The following is a 21658-nucleotide window of genomic DNA, read 5'->3' on the forward strand; positions in this document are numbered from 1 at the left end:
TCTGTCTGAAGACCAAGAGGGGAAATTTTACAAGTGCCTGTCTTGTCACAGAGAGCCCAGTCCCAGGAGGGAGCACCCTGGGACTCCAGTCACAGCACGCCTACAGGGAGCCTGGTTCTCAGCACCAAACCATGGCCTCACTAGACTTCAGTGCAGCCACAGCTGTGCCACATACTTTCATTTGTGCTGGCTTTCACAGACACTGTACATCCCTAGGCACAGAGTGTTTGGGGCTCCTGGGTGGCCCCCAGCCTGACCCAGCAAAGAGCTGTACCCCAGCCAAGCAGAGCCCTGGCCAGCCACACACCCTGGACCACTCAGCTACAACCTGTGCTGTTTTCTCTCTTGGTCAGCTTGGTCAGCAGCTGACCCATGTTTGGTACTCCCCTTCCTCTGAATCATGTGAAATAAGCACTTTAAAGAAGCTTCTCTAGCTTTCTGCAGGGAAAATGGGGGCAAAAGTTTGGTTTGGGGCTGAAGACCTGTCTACAAGCACTGGAATTCATCCGTCCACAGAAAGCATCAGATCAGAAGCAGCCCTGCTTTCGTCTGTCACAAAAGGTGAACACTGCCCACCCACCAAATCTCCTTATTCAGTCAGCCCCAGTCCCACATACAACCTCGTTCACATCCAGTATTACCTGTTACCACATTTCCTTCCCATCTCCAGTTCTGCACACCCCCACCTTCACTTCCGTGCTGATTCTGCTCCTAACAGGCACATTTTGCTTTTACGTACTGATTTAGCCTTTACACACTGATGGAATGAACCCTTTCAGAGGTCACAGCTGGCTACTTCAAGGAAATAAGGATTTTAAACTGACAAACTTGAACTATCATTTAATAAAGAAGTGCTTTTTTTTTTTTGAAACATATTTGTTTTAATTAATTATTAATAATAATAACAGTAGTAATAATAAACATAAACCTGTCTCTGTGGAATCCTTTTTTTTTCTTTGACTAAATGCTTAAAGAAAATATTTCCAAGCTAAATAAAAATGGATTTATATGCCCCACACAAACTGTAGTACTCTACAATGTAACAAAATATGCAAGCTTAAGCAAATTTACCACCTGCTACCATAGCAAGGGAACATGGTGGAATCCTGCTCACAACACAGCATCTCATTATTGCAGCCAGATGTTTCACGACAGAGATTAGTGTGCATACAGTGTCACAATGAATTTCCAGTACTAACACCACCTTCATACAGTTTTTCACTTACAGTCTCAACCAGAATCTGTAATTTAAGAATTTTTGCAGGTTTTTGGAAACTCTCAACTGACCTTCTTACACAGGCAACACTGTAGATGATAAAAGACATGTGACATTTTTACTTCTATTGTCACCTGGCCTAATGAGAGCCAGCTAACACAGCTACATTATTATAGCTTCATTTTGGCTGATACCTTAAAATTTATTAAGTCATCTTTCTTTTGGCACCCACTTTCTTCAAAGCAACTGAGGCACCCTTTAATAAATCTGTTGTATATACCATATATGTGTGTACAACACGTGTATACAACAGATTTAAGAATTTTTTTTTCCTCTTGACAATTAAAGTCAATTCTCTTTAAAACACATCTTAACTTTAAACTAGTGTAAACACTTATTCTGACAAATTCAGAAGCTTTCAGATTTGACTAATTCGTATTTTATCCAAGAATTAAGCATGATATGTGGGTCATGAAGAAAATTTATATATAACATCTTAGATTTATTACTATATACTTCCAAAGATTTTATGAAGAGCTATCACCGGAAGTATCTCTCACATTCATGTTCTCCTGATAATTGGAAACAACTTCAACCACTACTTGGAAACAAAACACAACCAAAAAAGCCAGCTTTTTTTGCTGGCTTCTCATTCAAATCAGCAGCTAGAAACAGATGAGGAATACAAACCTCAATCGTCCCTTAAAAAAAAGGCCACAATAATCCAGTTTTCTGAAATCCTCTGAACTCAACTTTCTACAAAAAGTGTTTTCTGATGAGTTCTTCTTTTGAAAAGGAGGGGGGCAGTACAGGTTAAACCCTAGAAAGCAAAGCAGAAGTGATAATCTCTTTATGGTAGTTCATGGTAAGGAAGTGACTCAGCTGAGGAAAATTACAGAGTCCATTTGGAGACACTGATTCCAAGAGCATCAGGGTCTGCAGCCAGGAATCTGGCACAGCTGCACTGCCAGAAATTTCAACCTTCACAAACATTAAGCCTGAAAAATACTTTTGCAGTAATTCCAAAGAGTTTTGTCTATCTCTATAGCATTTTTTTGTTGTGAAAAGAAGATGTAAGGGAACTGAGGATATATCCTCAAGCTATTTCTCAAACGGCCAAGCAAAAACAAAGCTGGGTTTCATCATAATTCAAATTAATTTCTAAGTCATTCAAAAATTGCATTATAACTTTCTTGAGTTTTGAATTACCCTTCCACAAACTCAGCAAGCAGTCTATTCTGCCCTGTAAGCTATTGCACAGAAAACTTGGGAGGCAGCTCTTAGCACATTTAGAATTAATGTCACAATTACTAAGGGATGAAAAATCTCCAGCACCTTAAGAGTGTGCACTAGAGTAGTTTTCAATCTGCAGATCTCAGGTATCTACAGATTACTTTAAAGGGTGGCCAAAATATTAAGAAAAGCAGGCTTGTGGACAGGGTGCTTGAATCATCAAACATCATGAAATAAGAGGCTACACACATCCAGCAAAAATCCTGGGGAGCAGGACTTCCAGACCAAAAAATGTGTGTGCATCACTGCTTGCTAACAATTCAAATAGCCAAGAATCACAGTTACTATTGTAATAACAAAGTACAGTGATATTTTAAGTATTATATGGACTAAGAATGATTGCATTGAAGAGTTTACTGGTAAACATACAGAACAGAAGGAAGGTATAGAAATGGCTCAGGCAAACAAGAAAGTTATCTTAAGTCATGTCAGGTACAATATCTTTGTAGTTAACATTTTTTCTTTACTAATTAACAAATCTTCTGTTCCATCACAAGGATTCATGAGTTCTCACAAGTGGGTAACCAAAGCCATTCTGTAAAACAGAATTGGCTCTCCAACCCTGGATTATTTAACCAAAGAGAGTGCTGACAAGCAGGAATCCCAAAATGGCTGATCAGAAGCTACCCCATTTTATCTCAAGAATTTAAACAGGGAAGAAGGTCTCCAAGATGGAATAACATTCAGGGTTGGTTCTGCCCCTTCAAATGCTCTCTGATTCCCAGCGCCTGTGGCACTCCTAGGGATGCAGCCACAGCCAGCTGTGGCAGCAGCAGGGAGGATGCAGGACACATCCAGGTCCGGCAGTGCCTCTGGGATGGTGGAGCACAGCCAGCCCTGCAGCTGGCAGAGCTTCTCCAGCAACCCAGTGAAATGGCAGGAAGGAAACAAAGTAGTGCCTGCGCCCCTGGGAGCGGTCCACAGCAGCTCCTCCTGCTTTCCCTTCTTTTCCCTCCATGAAAGAACAAAAAATTATGGTGATATTTTGTTCAATTTCCCCTCAGGTGCAAATCAGTGCTAAGAGCTGCAAAAAGAAGGTTTTGACAGTTAGAGGAAGAGCTTGTAAAGTTGTAAGCTTGCAAAGGGGTTTAAAATCTCATATCCTTTACTATCCAAAGAACAAGAAAATGTGGAGGTTACACTGAGGTTTACAGATGGCTGTCTTCTTGAGTTAAACTGTATTACAGCACTTTAATTTAATTAGCAGCCATACCTACAGGAGAAGTACCATAATCCATATGCTGTTAGTCAGAGTCTGAGCTGAGAGGTACCTGGAACTTTTGTTTTCTTTCCTGCTAGATGGGTTTGCATGCTAAAACACTGCTCTATCTTTGCCTATGATACTGAAACCACTTTCATTTGCACTTTAAACAACCAAGAAGAAAATGTGATTGCTTACACAAATCCTTAAACTTGCATAATTGTTCAGATGTGGGAAGGTGTCTTCTTCTAGATAATAACATTTCTGAAATCAATGCACAGATGAAAGATGAAGTTGTCACTCTTCTAAAAACACACACTAATGAATTTTGAACTATGTCAGACAAGAACAAAGAGACAATGGTGTCTTTTCTTGTAAGTCAATTTATAATCTATAAAAGAACATGTCTTGGTCACAAATTTGTATGGGAAAGGAATTCACATTTCAAAAACTGAAACAAGGAGAGATGCTTACAAATGAGTTTGAAAATTTTGGAGTTAGAAAATTTTAATTTGGGAATAATTTTTGCCTTGTACTGAGAGCACCTGCATTCTCCAACGACAGCAAGGGGTCTTCAGCAGACTACAAGCAAGTTTCAGGTTCCACAACATTTACTACTCCTGTGTGTAAGTACTAGAACTAATTAAATGCACACAGACTGTATGAGCAGATCTGGAATTATTATCTAAAAATGTTGCACAAAAGCATTTAGAATACAAAATACGTAGTGCATTTATACTGAAGAGGCATTATGTTTCTCCAATAAAAAAAATTCTTCATTGTTAATGTTCTCAAATAATATAAATTGCTTGCATCAACAAACACAGTACAATTAGCTTGTTACCCTTAAACTGAGTTTAAAATAAGCAAATTGTTTGATGACTTTGATGTTTTCCACCCAAAATGTGCTGGCTAATTTTTCCATTCCAGTTCCCATTCCAATCTTTTAACTGCCTTAATCTCCTGCCCTCAGATGTTGACCTCCTAAGAACAGAGGTCATAGGTTAGCACAGACAGACCTCAAAAGATCTGGACTATCAATTCATGCCTGAAAGATTTCTCTTCCACAAAAGAACTACTAAAAAAGCAAATTCCAAAATCCAACTCCAAGGCTGCATAAAATGTATACTTGTTGATAAATTGCATTCATATATATTCTAAAAAGATTGGATCTAAACAGTCTGAATTAATTTCTTTAGGATACATAAATAAACCAAAGGCATAGACATGGAATAATGACAGAACTTCAAAGATAAAAAAGGAAAGCTCTAGACAGGGGAGAATGAAAGAGTCGGCATCTTTAACCACAGATATGTGTGTTTTAAATGTTTCTAATCTCTACATTTGAAAGTACCATTTTTCCACACCAGGCGTTTTTAAACACGATTTGTTTTCTTGTAAGGGTGCAAGTATGAGATTGGCTGGCTCGGTAAATGAAACAGCACCAGCTAATACAAATTTTAGTGATTATTAGTGAGACTACTACCTCATTTTCTTGCAATAATCAACCACACAACAGATTCCTTGCTGCTTGTTTGGTCAATGAGCGAACAGCTCTCATTAAAAAAAATGCCAGATGTTTCTTTTCTATGTATAAGAGAAATGTCTAAAATTGTAAAGGAGAAAGATAATTTCAGGAGACTCCAGAGAGGTAGAAATACAGAGATAATAAGAAAGAACCATTTGATAAAATTATTTCTGGGATCCAAGAAAAATCTCTATGTTACACAATGAACATAAAGACAAAAATTCTAGAATTTCTCACTAGTGAAGTGAGTAATGATATTCCCACATTTAATAACATAAAATCACATTGAATTATTTACTGAGTAAATTAAATGAGGATTATTTTTTGACTTAGAAAACTAAAGTGCTTACACATTTTAAGTAATTATTAAAATGAGGTGTTGGCACATATTTCTAACAATTATTATTTGACTGGCTAACCATCATTCTACAAAAAAATATATCAAAACACAAGAACTTGAAAGAATTTCCTCTGATAAACCGGAAAGCAGATTTTTCATTTACTTACTAGAAAGAAGCGATTTATAAAAACTAGGGAGAAAGAACATAAATACAACGAAACCTTAAAAATGGTAAATCAATAGGCTTACATCTGAGCTACATACAACTTCTAATCCTATTGCAACTATTGATGGCTCTTTCTCATTGATGGAAGAAGTAACACTGCAGAATTCTGCAGTACAACTCATCTCAGGCAGACACACACTGACACACACTTACTATGGTTTTGTTTTACAGTATTAGTTTAGCATAACCAAAAGGCAAAAGATACTAATTTTAAACACTAGCAAATCAGAAATTGAACTTGAAATACTGAACTATTTCAGCTTTTTATAATGGTGAGAATATATTCATTTATCATTAAAAGAAATCAAAGCACTCTGGTTAAACTTTGATGCAAAGGCTGTTGCAACATTAATTGAGGAGTCGGTAGTTAGCTGTTGTTTGCAGAGCTGTCTAAAGTAAATTAAATGTTTAGCATTTAAACTACTCAACAGCTAAAAGGCTAAATCTCCAAGTGGCTTCTAGAATAGAGGCAGCCATTCAACACAAGACCAGTACAATTTAAATCAATTTTTGTACTTTCAGCTATTCATTGTCAAAGCTCTAGTGCCAGGAGACTCAACATCATAAGATTATAAATTAATGGAGATCAAAGAAATTGTTTAGCTCACTCCCATATTTCATAGCGAACTTTCACAACTCTTTCCTCCTCAACCATTCCACTGTTACTGAGCAAACCCAGCTCCCTCTCAATAATGCCATGCTTGCCTCGCTATTCCTCCAGCTTGTTCACAGCACCTCTGCTCCCTTGTGCAGTGCTCCACTTCCTCCCTGAAACTCTCTTCATCCTCGTCCTACACTGTAAACAAGAACTAGTCCAAATCCCCAAACTAGTGAGAGGAGTATGCAGGCTAATTTCTACAAATCCTATTATCTACCCATTCAGTATTCAAAAGAGATGGAAATAATTTACACTGCAGTAACAGCCTGTGAACACACATGTGAGTTCTCCTATACTGCCTTTCCTCATTTGCTGCATGAAATACAAATTATTGTATCCTTCTTCCTTAGCCTACTGAATTCAATGCTTGAATTTACCACTAAATCCAGCTAAATCATGAACACAAAGAGTACTGATTTTGGGGCTCTCACTAAGATCTCTTCAAGCACTACAAACATTAATGACTTTGCAATGTCTCTACAAAATTGTGTGGTTTATTTGGTCTCAGAGAAATGCACAGGATTCTGGAGTACGACAAAAAGAAACCAAAATTATTTTCCAGAGGAACATTATTCTAAGTGCTCAATTTGAAATACCAGTGCCCTTGGAGCACTTATTGTTTTATAGCACCTGATGCATTCAAGGCAAAGCTCAAACTGAGCAACAGTGAGGGCTGCATTTGGTGGTTCTGCAAAACAAAGTCCAGATGTGTTACATTTATCACCTGGTAAACAAGGAACACACAACAAGCAGAAAGTCCCATTTCAGATCAACCCTCCCAGATCCATTGGAATCACCATGGCTGTTGCAAGGCTGCAGAGCAGGAGCTCACATACCACCTGTGCTTCAGCCCTCGACTTGCAGCAGTTTTTCAAAATGCAGGAAAATTCAGTTGAATCCCTGACTGTGTGTGTAGGGAGATTCAGGTTTTTCTGCAGTCTCTGAAGAGCAGCAGAACTACCAGCCCTGAGGCAACCATTTGGAGCCTGGAAGAGATCTGGGCCTCTCACATTGACACTCTTCAGTGGTCTCTTCTCCCTTCCCTAAGCCCTTTCTCATCCACCTCCTTTTCCTCATCTTCCCTGTGTTTGTTTTCCCATTCCTGCTTCTTCTGAATCTTCACCCTACCTTTTATCCTTGAAATATTTTCCTATTACCCTGCCTGAGGGACTGTGGATACCACAGGAGCATTTCTATTTGAGCTCCTCTGTCTCTTCACTGAGCAGCTTGTCATAACCAGAAGAAGCAACTGCAAAGTCCCACTCAGTCCTGCTACTTCTGGATGGAGGATGCAACGTTACTGTGCAGGGGTGGCTTCAACTGGTATGTTTTTCCTGAAATAAAAGTCTCTTTCCTTGTGTAAATATGCCCTTACAGACTCATGACTTCTTTCAGGACACAGCCTATGTGTCACTACCTGCTTGACAAATGCTCCAGCACAGGTGCACTTTTGGGGGTGGGGGATGCACAGTGGGAAGAGCAGCATCGTGCCTGCACCACCACTGTGGAGATGACTACCTCTGTGACACATTCCTCTTATATAATGAGCTGCTGAGCTTCTTGGCAAAATAAGATATTGAAGTAAATTCACATTTTAAATTATTCATATTTAAGTAGGTTTGATCTTTATGTGTCAAGGACAGAAACATGAAACCACAGCTAATAAAAGAAACAGCTGTAGTGATTTGGAATTACATTACCACACAGTCTTTATTAATTTGAAGTTAAAGGGCTCCAGAACTTTTATTCCTTCTAAAGAGTGTCAGATTCATCCACAGTGGTAAATCAGAGGTAATGTTTCGGGGATATCTGATTTAGCAGATATGCTGTAAATTCATTTTTCTCCAGCTTTCAAGTTTTTGGTACCTTTTTCAACAGGCCAAATTATATGACAATTATTTCTATCATCTAGAATCACCATTATAATCTGTCCTCAGTGTTGTGTATTTAATAAGTTTTATGTTTTATTATTATGTTTTGAGTATGTTTGCTAGGTGATGCTGGAGTGCAACATATATTTTTAAAAAGGCAAGGAAATGCAATTGTTTTCCTAAAATAGAAGATTTGGGGTTTAATTGTTTAATTACACTGAATATTTCTGTCAAAAAATACAGCACAGGCAGTGTGCACCTTTTGAAAAGGTAGCTTATCCTGTGAGCTCTGTTCCCAGTTCATTGACAGCTATAGCATCACACTTGGGTGTGATTCAATCAGTAGAGATGGAATTGATATAATATCAAGTTTGAAGTAGCTCTGCTTTCCTAACCTAGCTCTCCTAGTCCATTTAACTTTAATTCAAATGTCCTCCATGGCATGCCACCATGTGTCATTCAGCTCTTTCATGAGCTTTTGAAAGCAGCACAGTCTGTAGTCAGGATCAGTATCAACTTAAAATGGTATTTTCACAATCGGGAAAATATCTTCAAATAATGCTCTGTTCCCTGCTATTTTCAAAGCACAAGATTAAGTATTTACTGATTTGGCCCCTGAAAATGTATGAACTTTTTTGTTTATTTTTGTCTACTTGAAAATAGTATAGTAGTAAGAAATTAACACTGAGAAACAAATTTGAATTAAAGAAGATGCCAGTTATATCAGGAAGATTTTTAGAAACAGAATGATTTTTTGAAAATTATTCACTGAGATACTTTTAACATATACTCTACTGGATTTATGCATAACGTCTGTTAAATTGAACAAAGTTCTCAATTCTTTTTGCTTCTAAACTCCTGGTATGTGTAATCATTAGGACAGGTAAGAATGCAGTGGGATCATTAGGTGTATCAGTGCAGGCAAAGGCCTGAATATACACTGAGAGTTTACTGTAAGTGAGAGAGAGCTCACCCCTTGATGAAAGAGAGTGGAACAGTCAGAAAACATGAAGCCTAGAGAAGACAACCGATTAAAGAAAATATTCTGCATTCCAAAAACAGTGTATGTACTTAAGAAACCCATCTGCTGTGCAGGGACAGCTTTACTCTACATGAGGCTGCATAGAAATGACACCTTCCTACTCACTTCATCTGTTCCTGGTATGTTTTCAGAATTGAATCTACTTACTTTAGCATCAAATTTGGATTTCTTATTATAAACACTGTGAAAAATTTGGGGCCTCTCTCTTCTTACTGTACATGCACACAAACAGATACCAAAAAACTTTTTCCAGGCTCTACTCTGTTCTAAGCTTGCGGTGATAAAAATCACACTTGGATGTTGCTTAGCAGTATCATGGCTACCAGGTTCCAGGCTCTTCCCTTGGCACAGATATTTGCATTTACTTGAAGCACATGAAAAGCCCCACCAGAAGACACATGATGGAAAGGCAGCACATATTTTTGCATGTTTTGATGACTTGTAGGCTTAAGTGGAAAGCCCAATTCCTGCTTGCACCCAAGTGTGCAGGCTGAAACACTGCATGGTCATGCAAGTTCACCAGCAATGGAGGATCTGAAAAGAGATCTTAAGTGGCCTTGAGATGAATTTGGTAGTTAAATTGTCTGAAACCAGAAAATGGCCTTTCAAATGAATGAGGAATTGCTTGCATAAGCATCCAGCTCATTACAGTGTGCCAGGGTACCCCAAAATATCTAACCAACCTTGGATCAAATTAAGCTTTGTAGCCTGCATCTAACTATGGGCACTTGGCTTTGCAAATCTAACCATGATTTAAACCTTTGAATGGGATTTCTTCCATGTCCTCTGAAAAACAAAACCTTATATTCAAATATTATACATGCTGTTATTCACAACTGTAATAATTTCTACACTTTGCTCCAACACACAAGCACTGATCTTTCAGCTCTGCATCCTGGCTCCTGACTGTTTGAGCGACAGAATTATGGAAAAGAAACCCAGTATCTTTTAAGAAAGGCAGCTCCCAGTGCTGTATGTTGGATCTGGGGGTAGAAGCTTGCCTGTCTTCCAAGAGGTGAGGTTTTCCTGCTTCTGCTCTCTCTCTGGAACACTTTCCCATAGTTCTACACCAGGAATTTCAGGAAGACGGGTTAAGTTACACCTTGTGCCAGAGAAGAAATCATGACACATAGTGTGTGGTCCATAGGTATTGGGAGCTATACACACCAGGCAGTGGCAGTTGTTTTCTTTTTCTCCCTTATGCCACTTTTTTTTCATTATTTTCATGCCAAAAATACTTGTTCTTGAAGATCTGATTCTGTTCTTAGACTGGATGGACCAAGTCCGGGAAGCACACTATGTGTTTGTTATGCAGGAGGGCTGTGACTGCTGAGCTCCCTTGAAACATGATGATGTAGATTTTAACAAGGGCTGTCTAATGAATATATGCAGTAACACTTTTCAGAGGCTTCTGACTTAAGACTTGGATGGGTCTGCACAAAGACGAGCAAAGATTAACCTCCTGCCCTAGAGATCCATCTCCAAGCCAGCTTTCAAGCCTCCAATCCACAGCACCAAGTGGTAGCTATTTTTAAGAGTTACCTACTTTTTAACCCTCTGGTTAACCAACAAGACCCTCTGGTGTTCTGGTTTTATCTCACTCCTGGAAAACCCAAAATGTTGCTAAAACCTCCAAAGTGTTGCCAACCTGAGGAAAAAAAACCAAGGATGATAAACTTTGTCCCTAATGCTTGTAGCCCTGTGAAGATAAAACCTTCCTAAAGTACCTGGAGTATTGCAAAGCTCTCAAGGTGGTTTTTTATTTTCCTTTTTTTAAATTTAAATTCAGCATTCTGCAGTTCCTGTTACAAGCAGTTCATGCCAGTTTAGTGGCTTATTATGGCACAGTCAGCAAATATCAATCCTAAAATTATGTAAGGAAGCATAACTCAGAGTGGTTTATTCCCATTTTAGCCCATTGTCTAGACATACAAATTGTTAACTCTATAAAAACTCTGCACAAATAATATCAAGCTTTGCTTGAGAATCCAAAGAAAGTTGCATCCAGCAAATTCAGGTACTTACTACTTCACCTAATTGTCTTTTGCAGTTTAGCTGTCGATACTGACAGAGATAGAATGCTCTATCTCCCTATTTTTTACAGTCTCTTCTAAAATATGTACCTGTGTTGGAAGATGATAGTAGGCCAGAGGGACTCATTTCATAGGGCAGTTTTCACATAAGAGAACAAAATGATGGCTGTCTTTCCATTTTTGGTTTGATTGTCTCAGACAACACTGGAAAGAGCAACTAAACACCCAACAAAATCATTATGATGCAGGGAAAGAGCAGACAGTCAAAAAATGCCCTATGCTTGTCAAATGGGAAAAGCAAGAATGAAAATTGGAATGAAGAGATTCTTGGCATCTAATACCACGTGCAAGGGAGCCAGAGAGGAGGCTCTAATTGCTGAAACACCACCCTCGAGTAAGGTCCTTATGCAAGGTTGTATTTCTAAGAAACCAATGCAAACCATGCCATTTTTGCATTACTTTTGTGTCAGTTTCCTCCTTAGAAAATGGCAGAACTGTGAATGCAACCTACATTGAAGAGGAGTAGGAACATTTCACCCTTTGACAGTAACATGCTGACACCATTTTGTGCCAAAGGCGACAACTCCCTGAACTTGTTGTCCATTTCCCTGGCTGGATGACTCAGTTTGCCCATTCTCCACTTCACCCCAGTGCTGTTCAGGACCTGCCCAAAGCAGGCCCCTGGGGCTGGCCAAGTGGACGTAACCCCTTTGTCAGAGCTTTGTCGGTGCATGGTGACAACCAGCCTGGCCTTGCTTACTGTCAGGAGAAGGGACTGACAGGCTTTCCCCACCCATCTGCTGAGCATGGGTTTTATGTGCTTCTCCCACGTTGGTACTAGCTCAGGGCTCTCCTCCCCAGCCCATACCACTCCCAGTATTCACATCTCCTTCACTAAAGTCTTCTTGGTTCAAGCCGTAGGAGGCTCTTCTATGAAAGTTAGATTATACACTTGAGTGTGATTCAATCAGTAGAGATGGAATTGATATAATATCAAGTTTGAAGAAACTCTGCTGTCCTAAACTAGCTCTCCTAGTCCATTTAACTTTAATTCAAATGTCCTCCATGGCATGCCACCATGTGCCATCCCTTCCTGCATCACACCGGCTTAGTGGCTGTTTGCGCAGATCATGAGCTTTTAAAGAAGACCTTTAAGATTTTCTTAATATAGCCTGATTTCAGATCATCCTCAAAATGTCTTCAGATATTAAAATCATTTTCTGTCTGACTCAGACACAAACTAGTTTTAAGTGACAGTTCACCCGGGGAGAATTGTATTATTTAATTACAACCCCTCCTTCCCTAAGTGGCTGTATTTCCACCCCGTGGGTGGTTTAGAACTATGTTCTTCTTCATTTGAAAATTATGGGTTTGGTCACATTCAAGAGTTACAGGTGAACACCATTGATAACATCTTAACACAAAACCACTTCTTTTCTAATTGTTCCTCCTTCATATTTATCTGTATTGGAATAAAAGTTTTCAAAGTGCTGTATCCCTGCTGCAGCACTCATTACTGTTCAGCCAGCTGAGCTACAAATACACAGATGTTTCACCAGTCATATCCCAGTGTAATTCAGCATCACCATTTATCCAGTGGCAATGGTTCTTTGAGCACCATTATTTTAAGCAGCTCCCAAATCCCTTCCTCACCACTCACTTGCAAGGCTGCACTACAAACCAAGCCAGCGAAATGTTTTGTGTCAATGTCCAATCTCACAATGTAGTACTTTTTTATTATATGTTTAAATCTAAACTACTTATTGACACAGGTCACCCATATTAGAAAGTTTCCCTGCCACAAGTGTGTTGTTAGCAGAAGGTATCAGAAGACTGAAATGACATAAATTAGAACTGGGAGATGGAGTTATACTCTTAATTATTTCTTCCTTGTTCGCTTCTTCTTGATTTATTTTATTGCTTCCATTTTGGTGTAAAGATTTCAAAACCAAAAAATGAAGAAAAAAAAAAGAAGCTGTCAACCTCCCCATCTCTCCCAAAACACTCCACATGAAGCAAGTGCCAAGCGAAGCAAATGCAGCATAACAGACACTCTGCTGAAAAAGTATCCAAGTTTGAGCTCCTAGCAGGAATACTTACAGATACTGGGTAATACCTCTAAGTCCCAAAGATAACTCTAGCTTCTAATCCTGTGAGCATCATGCACCTGTTTTAATATTTTCCTAAAGGTCTGTGGGTCAAATTATTTAAGTGTATACTGTGCTAAAGAATATCCTCCCATCCATATAAATAATTACAACTCATAAAACAGTCCCTTACCTGGTTTCATTTTAGGTGACATAGAAAGACTAGGAGTGCTTGTTAAAAAAAAAAAATAAAAAGAAAGTAGCGTAATTTTTTCCTTCTTCCCTTTTTCCTCTCAGCTTTACTCTGGTGGGTTAGGTTCTGATTTCATTTGTTCTACTCTAAACCACATTTGTAGATGTGTCTACAAATTACTAAGTACTTGATTAAGTGTAATTTCAGAGTACTTTATCTTTTCTGCATCAGATCCCCATGGTCATTCCTAGAGAGCAGCATAGCACACTCTTGTGCCAGCTCACTGCCAGAGCTGAGCAAAGCACACTGTGTATGGAACGTGTTAAGAGCTCCTGCAAAGCGAGCTGCAGCTGGTTACAATGCAACTCCTCACGAATATTATCCCAGCAAGGTCCCCACAGCAACTATACTGCAAATTACAGGGACCCTGAGTCCACCAGGGAAGCCTCACAAGATCCACCAACACTGGTAGCCTCAGTGTCAGGACTTTTTTTGCCTCGCTGTCTGTACATATTGCTGCTTTTCTGTTTTTCTCCCCCCACCTTTGCTATCTCTAACTCCTCTCAGTAATTAGAGTAACAGAATCCATTCAAATGGGATCCAGACAAAAAGATGCACTGAGGCTGGGCCCTCACACTCTTACATTGGTTACATAAAAAGAGATGAACACAAGAAGTTGGGATTAGCTTTCGTAAATGGAAGCAGTTCTCAGTACAAGAGCAATCTGCAAGAAACCTTTCACTAGGCATGTTGGAGGTGCACCTTTTTTATTGTCTAGGCATTCAAAATTAATTTTCCTTCAAGCAAAGACACCGCTTTTCACTGAGTGTTAATGTCAATGCTACTTCAAACATTTCAAGTTTCAGCCTTTTTTGGTGTCTTATGACTTAAGTGTAAGAATTCTGAGACAGAAGTGGGTAGATGTTTTTGCCCACATTTTCACATTCAAATTAATTCAAATTAATTTTAAATTTTCCCTTTTTTTAAAGGCAAGTGAACATTAGAGAGTACACTGTCTCATAGATCAGCCCCCCACACTGTTTTTCAGGGTATATCTGTTCAACTTTTTCTATGCTTCAGCTATGAAAAAACATGATTGAAGGCAGAATTCATCTCATTTCATTTAAGAGAGTTGTAAGGGAAGCATCTACAGGATTGGAGCTAGGATCCCTTTGTAGTCCCTGAAGAGGAACAGCAGTAAAGTAGATTCAACCCCAACATTTGATGTGCTTCCCTAGGATGAGATAAATTCCATTTTGAAAGTACTGCTTCCCCCTGCATCTACTACCCTGTATACTACAGATTGTTCAAATGCCTGCCTCTTTCAATATGTAGTCTTCCCTGACTGCCTACAACCAGTCCATTTAAATGTCAAGGTTTTTGAAGCAAGGACTGTCTTCCTTCATATACATGTGCAACAAATAGGTTAACAGGATCACACCAGCATGACTGTGGCCTTTATTTGCTGCCAAAGTATGAAGCATCAAGAACAGTGGCAATGCTAATACCCTTAACAGATTAGCAATTAGAATTCATGGAAAAAAACCACTGATTTAAATAAGAATAATGCTGAAAGCCTATTGAAAAAAAAAAAAAAAACCACAAACAAACAAAAACAAACAACAACCAAAAAAAAAAAAAAAAACAAACCCAAAAAAACCCCAAAAAACCAAACAAAAAAACCCAGCCATTGCATGCAACATGACTCTATAAGGCCAGATATGGAGAGCAATCAAAAAGAAAGCTTTGTCCAGCTTACAAAGTCTCTCCTTGTTATGATTATGGACTCTGATCTGTTACAGCAGCAATAAATTTTGTTTATGGCTTTTAGCTTTTACAAAGGAGGTGAAAGAGGGACAAATATCATGTTGTCTCCACTCCTTAACTTAAAAAAATTTAAAAATGGGGCGGGGGGAGGGAATGGACAGAAAAAAGGGCCTTTTAACAGAGGTGAGGACAAGTGGAGTACATCTGTAGCTAGTAAAGGTTCCTGATCCCAAATTTCTCAAACCTGGGCTACCTTGCCTTTCCAGGTGACCCTATCTTTCCTAAGCTACTCTTTGCTTCCGATTGTACAAAGAAAGAGAGCCACCACCTCTCAGTCATACATTAAACACTGCAGGCAGAACCTGGCTGTTTAGATGTTCTTACTAGAATGCTCACAGAGTATGTATTCCCCTTGGCGTCACTCATTACAGGTCAGGGCTGGGTAACAGCGTGAGGAAAAAAGGGTGAATTCAATTAAACAAACAAGTAAATAAATAAGGTTTTGAGCAGCAAGGCTGTCCTTCATCAGCTAGGTACAGGTGGCTTTGTAGTGGAGAGGATTCAGAATTTCTTGAAGCCATCAGAAGTAGGAAATAAAGGGTAACAGTGCAATACTGCTGCACATGTGTAGAGCAATCAAAATTAACCTGAAATTTGTAAAGAATTATTACAACAGCCCCTCAGACCGCCAGAATTAAAACCTTTGAAACACCTTATACTCTGTTCACTAAGTAAAAATATAATTATATGCATCTAGACCCTTACTGCAGCACCTACATTTTTTTCTATATAAAACTACTGATGCAGTTTAATGATAGCTTTGATAGTCTCTTTAGCATGCACAACTCTCACCTAAACATGACATTATTTCAGCTGTATTCAGAATGACCTCTCTCCAGTCTAATAGCAATATCTTCAAAATAATATTATATTCCTCTGCAGGCTTCCTCTAATTTAATAAAACCTTCTCAAGTAAAACTCATCACTGGGTGATTGATGTAGTTGTACAGATGCAGCTTTAATAAAGTTACTAAACTACATGTAAATGCCAAATGTGCACAGAAGGGTTTCCTTTCACAAACAAATAAATGCTGAAAACATAATTTCAAGAAAAACTTGCAAAGGAAAAAAAGGGGGAATAGCAAAGTAAGGTAATTACCTATCTCCCTTTGGTTTTCTTTTTTGTACTGTCTTCCCTTTGGGTCGTCTTTCACTTCCTAAACAGGGGCTCCCACCAGGGCCTGTTACCCGTATTGATTCAAGGCCTTTGGAAGATTTCTTAAAAGTAAATTCCACAGGTTCTCCTTCTTTCAGGCTTCTAAATCCTTCCATGTAAAGCTTGCTCTGTAAATAGGAAAAACACTGTTGGTTACCATTGCCTTAAAAACAGTATTTACATTTATAATCAACAGGACAGATTACCCCGTCTACCATCCTACAGCACGTACAAGCACAGTAACAGTTTCCTCTGCAGGAGCTGTAGCAGATGATACTACAAATTATAGTCCTGGATACACTGAAAACCCCATTCAACATTTAACAAGGAAAAAGAACCTATTTTCAGTATCAGTAAAACTGAAATAACATTATCCTTTTCTGTGATGAATACTATAGATGAAGCAGAAAAAATGCTGTATTCTTAAAACCTTTAAAAACTCTTAACAGGTCTCAGGAAATGAAAAGGTCTGGAAAGAGAGAAAATGTTCACTTCAGAGCAAATGAGTTTAATGATCAAAGTTTTAATAACTTGCATTCTTTATATCTGAGACATGGGTCTGCTGCTTTGAAAATGAATCAAAGATACAGCAAGCATGAGAGGCACGAGGAAGACACTCTGAACAAAGTCTGCTGACATGGGCAACTCAAATATCCCCAGGGAGCTGCTGAATTTCAGTGGAATACACCAAAAATCTTATCTGCCTAGCATATTTATGTATGGGTTTATGTTTTTATTCACAGAAAAGGAAATTTTTATCATCAGGCATGTGAAATAAATACTGATAAATATTTTAATAATAAACTGCAGTAGAAAAATCTTGGACAAGCTGAAGCCAACAGGAGCTTACCACTGATTCTGATACAATGAAAACTTTCATCATGATCCCAAACAAATTATGTACAATAGTAAGTAGGCATTCCAGGACAAATCTGATTAATCAAACTCTTACATAAAATGATAATTGAGTTAAATGACAGGGAGGCTTTTGGGGGTGGTGGAGATAAAGTGGTTGCAGTACACTTTTATTTTAGAAATTACACAGTACATGAATGAAATCAGTTGGACTCACAGAGAATATTACAAAATACCTCAATTTACACACATCTAGAAGCCTTTCAGGAGAGTTATAACACATATTTTCTTCCTTTGCTCATTAATTCCCCAAAGGAAAGAGAAAAAAGTGTATCCTGACTGATTCTTAATCCATTCTCTAACATTCACTGGGCTGAACCATGGAATCAAGAAGGAAATTTTCACTGCAGGTGCCATCCAAAGACAGTCACATGTCAAAAAAAGCCAAGTGACACACAACTTGCATCTGTTACTTGACAAGTGCAACTAGGAACACAAATCAGATGGCAATCCCTGACATGGGCTCCCTGTAACCACTCATGGGAGGTCTGCAGCACCAAGACACTGTTTTAGCAGAGCACAAGAACTGACACCTACACAGTTCATAGCTTCCACACAAAGAGGGAGCTGGTTTCCTCACAAGGATGCACAGAGAACAGGACCAACAGCAAGAGCAGCTCCCCCTGAGCTGCCACAGAGCAAACTAGTTTCAGACACAAGGAGAAATTGCTCACTATAAAAAGAATTAAACAGAGAAGCCCCAAGTAATAGCTCCCTTTGCTGGAAATAAGACTCATCTTACCAGGGCACTGAATAACCCAATCCAAGGCCCTGCTTTCAACAAGATGTTCAACCAACCAGATGAAATCAAGAGGAGCCTTCCAACCTAAGCAGTCCTGTGATTCTGATATCTTAACCCAGTGCTGGTGAGACTGGAGAACAGGATTACAGATCCTGGTTCTGCAGCAGAGCTACCTTGGGGCACCTGTGTCACTTAACTTCTCCCTGTATTTCTCAAGAAGGGTGCCACTCAAAAGTCTATTTTTCACAGCACTAATGGGCTAAAATACAAATAATTTTTTTTTTAATGAAATCATGTGAAAACACATATGCCTCAGATTTCTGAAACTTTCTGAAAGTTCTCAGTGCACCCAGCACTAGACACTACTGCTGCTGGTCTGACTGAGTGGCTCAGGTGCTTATAATTTTTCCTTAATTATAAGGAAAAAGTAGCCAAAAGTAACCAAGAACACAGCTTCACTCATTAGGAAAAAGGATGGTTTTGGTTATTCAGTTGTGCAGTTCTAGTAGACTTGGCTCTTGAACACAAATATAACAGTGTGAAACACGAGATAAATGGCTGATTTTATAGGCTAGCTATTTCAAAAGGTGGGGGAAATGGCGTGGAAAGGCTGTGGGACACATGAAAAAAGAAATATATAATATCTGTTCCCTGAATCATTACCTTGGCTTTTTTGAAATGTTAAAATTTAAGGCACGAAAAAATAAATATGCAAATGTTCTTACTAATGCAACTGGAGGACAGTAATTGTGCACAAACCAATGAAACAAGCCACCCAGGAGGGCAGCATTATTTCAAGCAAGCTTTCCACTTTGAAATGCCTGTATAGCCATAAGGGGATCTTTGCCACAATGAAGAAACATCCAAGTTGAGAATGTGCCAAAGGAAGACACCACCACTCCTCAACTGAGACAACAGACACTGCCTGTGGTGTGACTCCACACACACTTGAGGTGAGTCCACAACTCTTCAGTCTTCAGTGACCACCAGGGAAATCTTGGTGAAAGGAAAGAACTGAACAATGTGTATTCCGTCCTAAAATAAGCACACAGTTGAATGTTCCAAAACCAGACAATCAGTACAACACAGATGGGTGCTCATCACAAGGGAACCTCAGAGGCATAAGCCCTTATTTTCCTGCAATACTGAACACAGCATGGATGCTTGTCTACTTGTTTAATTACAAGTAGAAGATACAGTTAAGTCTCAGTAAGAGTTATGCATTTTTTTCCCTGAGTTTCACCATTATTAAAAAATGCCAAAAGGTTAACATCTGATACACATAATATTGTCTTCTACTTTACCTCAAAATAAATACTTGCTCAATATGTAACTTAAAGCAGGGCATTATTAGTGTTCTAGAAGGTTTTTATTTTTCTCATTTCACTGTTAGCAAAAGAACCTGATTTCTAAACAAAGCACTCTATTTACCAGAGATTTTTAAACATTTAAAAGCCTAAGTAAAGCAACAATCATGCTTTCATGAATCACATGTTATGCAGGTGTATTTTTTTTCATGTGTTTTTTTTTTTGAGCACTTTTAACAACGAAAAATGTTGAAAAAGCCCCACTTCAAATGACTTGCACAGTTCTCTCCTTGAATAGATCTCAACAGCTTTTCAATGTTAGAGATGGATTTGGTGCTGTCTGACTTACTGTGCAAATGTACAGCTCATGGTGAGATTCTCTGGGGGTGCAGTAACAAACAATTCAAAGCCATTGTGAAAAAATAGCATTTGGAAACCAGAAAAACAAATCTAAAATGGGAATCCCTCTTAACTTGTCTAAAGAGCTGGACAAAAAAATGTCTGTAAAGTTGATAATTTAATGTTGAGAGACCTAGCTCAGTATTTTCCTCACATTACTTAAACAAATAAAACTGACACAATTAAAAGCAGCCGGAGTTTCAAGTCAGTGAACCACTTCTAGAGCCCTGAATGGGATGCATGGGCACACAGCCAACAAACAAAGAGAAAAACTTAAAAGCAACATGCTTTTCCTCCTTTCTCTCTTTCAGCTGTCAGAGACTTTACTGTTATTTTTACCAGCAGTCAATACAGTGGTTTCAGACTGGAGCTTTTTTTTGTCCTCTTTTTAAATTTGACAGGACCATTTATGGTGATTTGTTGGTTTTTTTTGGCTTGGTTTTTTTTTTTTTTTTTGGTTTGGTTTTTTTAATAGATATCCTAATGTAACATCTCACACTTCTCTGTTACAAGCAATGGCTTGGTCCAAAATGCTGAAATGCTGGCAATCTTGTAGTAGTATTGGTAACAACAAATATGAATAGAAAATCCCGTGATCACAAGTTTGTGGAAAGCATTTCCTACTACAAAACCAAAATTAAAACTTAACAAGTAAAAACTGTATTAGTAAAATGGTCCCCAAAGAAATGCACCAATTCCTGTGCAGTGTCAGGGAGTGTTTACAGCTTTCACCAGGCTCTACAAAAGAAAGGAAGTTTGGAATTAAGGATCATTACAGGGGCCCCGATTGCCTCAGATATGTGTGCCTTACTTTTAATAAGTGTGGGGACTAAGTGCCTCATCACAACTTTGCCATTTCTAGTCAGGGCTGTGAACGACTGCTTTTGCAGACATTAAATCCTTTAGAGGGACGAGGGGGAAAAGTTATTTGGCGGCATTCTGCTTACCTCGTTTATTTTCTGTATCTCTCATTTCTGACCCTTTTTATCTAGTGATTGATTGATTGCTTAGTACAATGACCAGATGCCACCAGTATGCTGAGTTTCCCAAAGTAAGAAAACTGTTTTTCCTCCAAAATGATCTACAATTAAATCCAGACATGAAGGAAAGCATATTCTAAAGCCCAACTACAAAAAAAGATTGTAAGAAAATCTCTCCAAAACAACCTCATACAGTTCCACCAAGAGCCATCAACCTTTGAGTAAAGCAAGGGTGCACAGTGAGAGGACCCAGAAATAAAACAATTTACACTGGATGCATACTTGTACCCTTCCTTGCATTAGAGCAAAACCCATGCAGAATAGTAACAGTTCCATGACACACGTCCTGCTATGAGGACTTCTGCTGTTGACCAAAAGTTCATTCCAGGAGGTTTGTGAAGACCATGTATTTTTGCAGGCAGAACGCTAAAGCCAACAAAAAATTCACTGCCCTGAACAACAGCCCCTCCAAGGGCAATGTGCAGCTCTGCTGCACTAACACACGATTTGAAGCCTGGGCACTCGCAAAACACCTCAACACTGCTCCTGCTGACCCTCAAGGGCTTGTTCCTGCTCCCAGAGGCTTATCTTGCACCAAATCTGGCACTTCTTTTGGTCCTCCCCATAAGCCAATTTAACTCGCT

The 21658-nt window shown here is 38.8% G+C and overlaps 1 protein-coding gene across 1 annotated transcript in view; it reads right to left on the bottom strand.

The window, feature by feature from the left end:
- LIN28B (lin-28 homolog B) overlaps nucleotides 1-21658 on the bottom strand; it is a 77915-nt gene that overhangs the window by 21016 nt on the left and 35241 nt on the right. The window contains exon 3 of the mRNA XM_050972966.1: nucleotides 16615-16799. Coding sequence (XP_050828923.1) covers nucleotides 16615-16799 — 185 coding nt within the window. The remainder of the gene's footprint in view (nucleotides 1-16614; nucleotides 16800-21658) is intronic.

Source organism: Serinus canaria, chromosome 3 (genome assembly GCF_022539315.1).
Source record: "Serinus canaria isolate serCan28SL12 chromosome 3, serCan2020, whole genome shotgun sequence".
In the NCBI taxonomy this organism is placed as follows: domain Eukaryota; kingdom Metazoa; phylum Chordata; class Aves; order Passeriformes; family Fringillidae; genus Serinus; species Serinus canaria.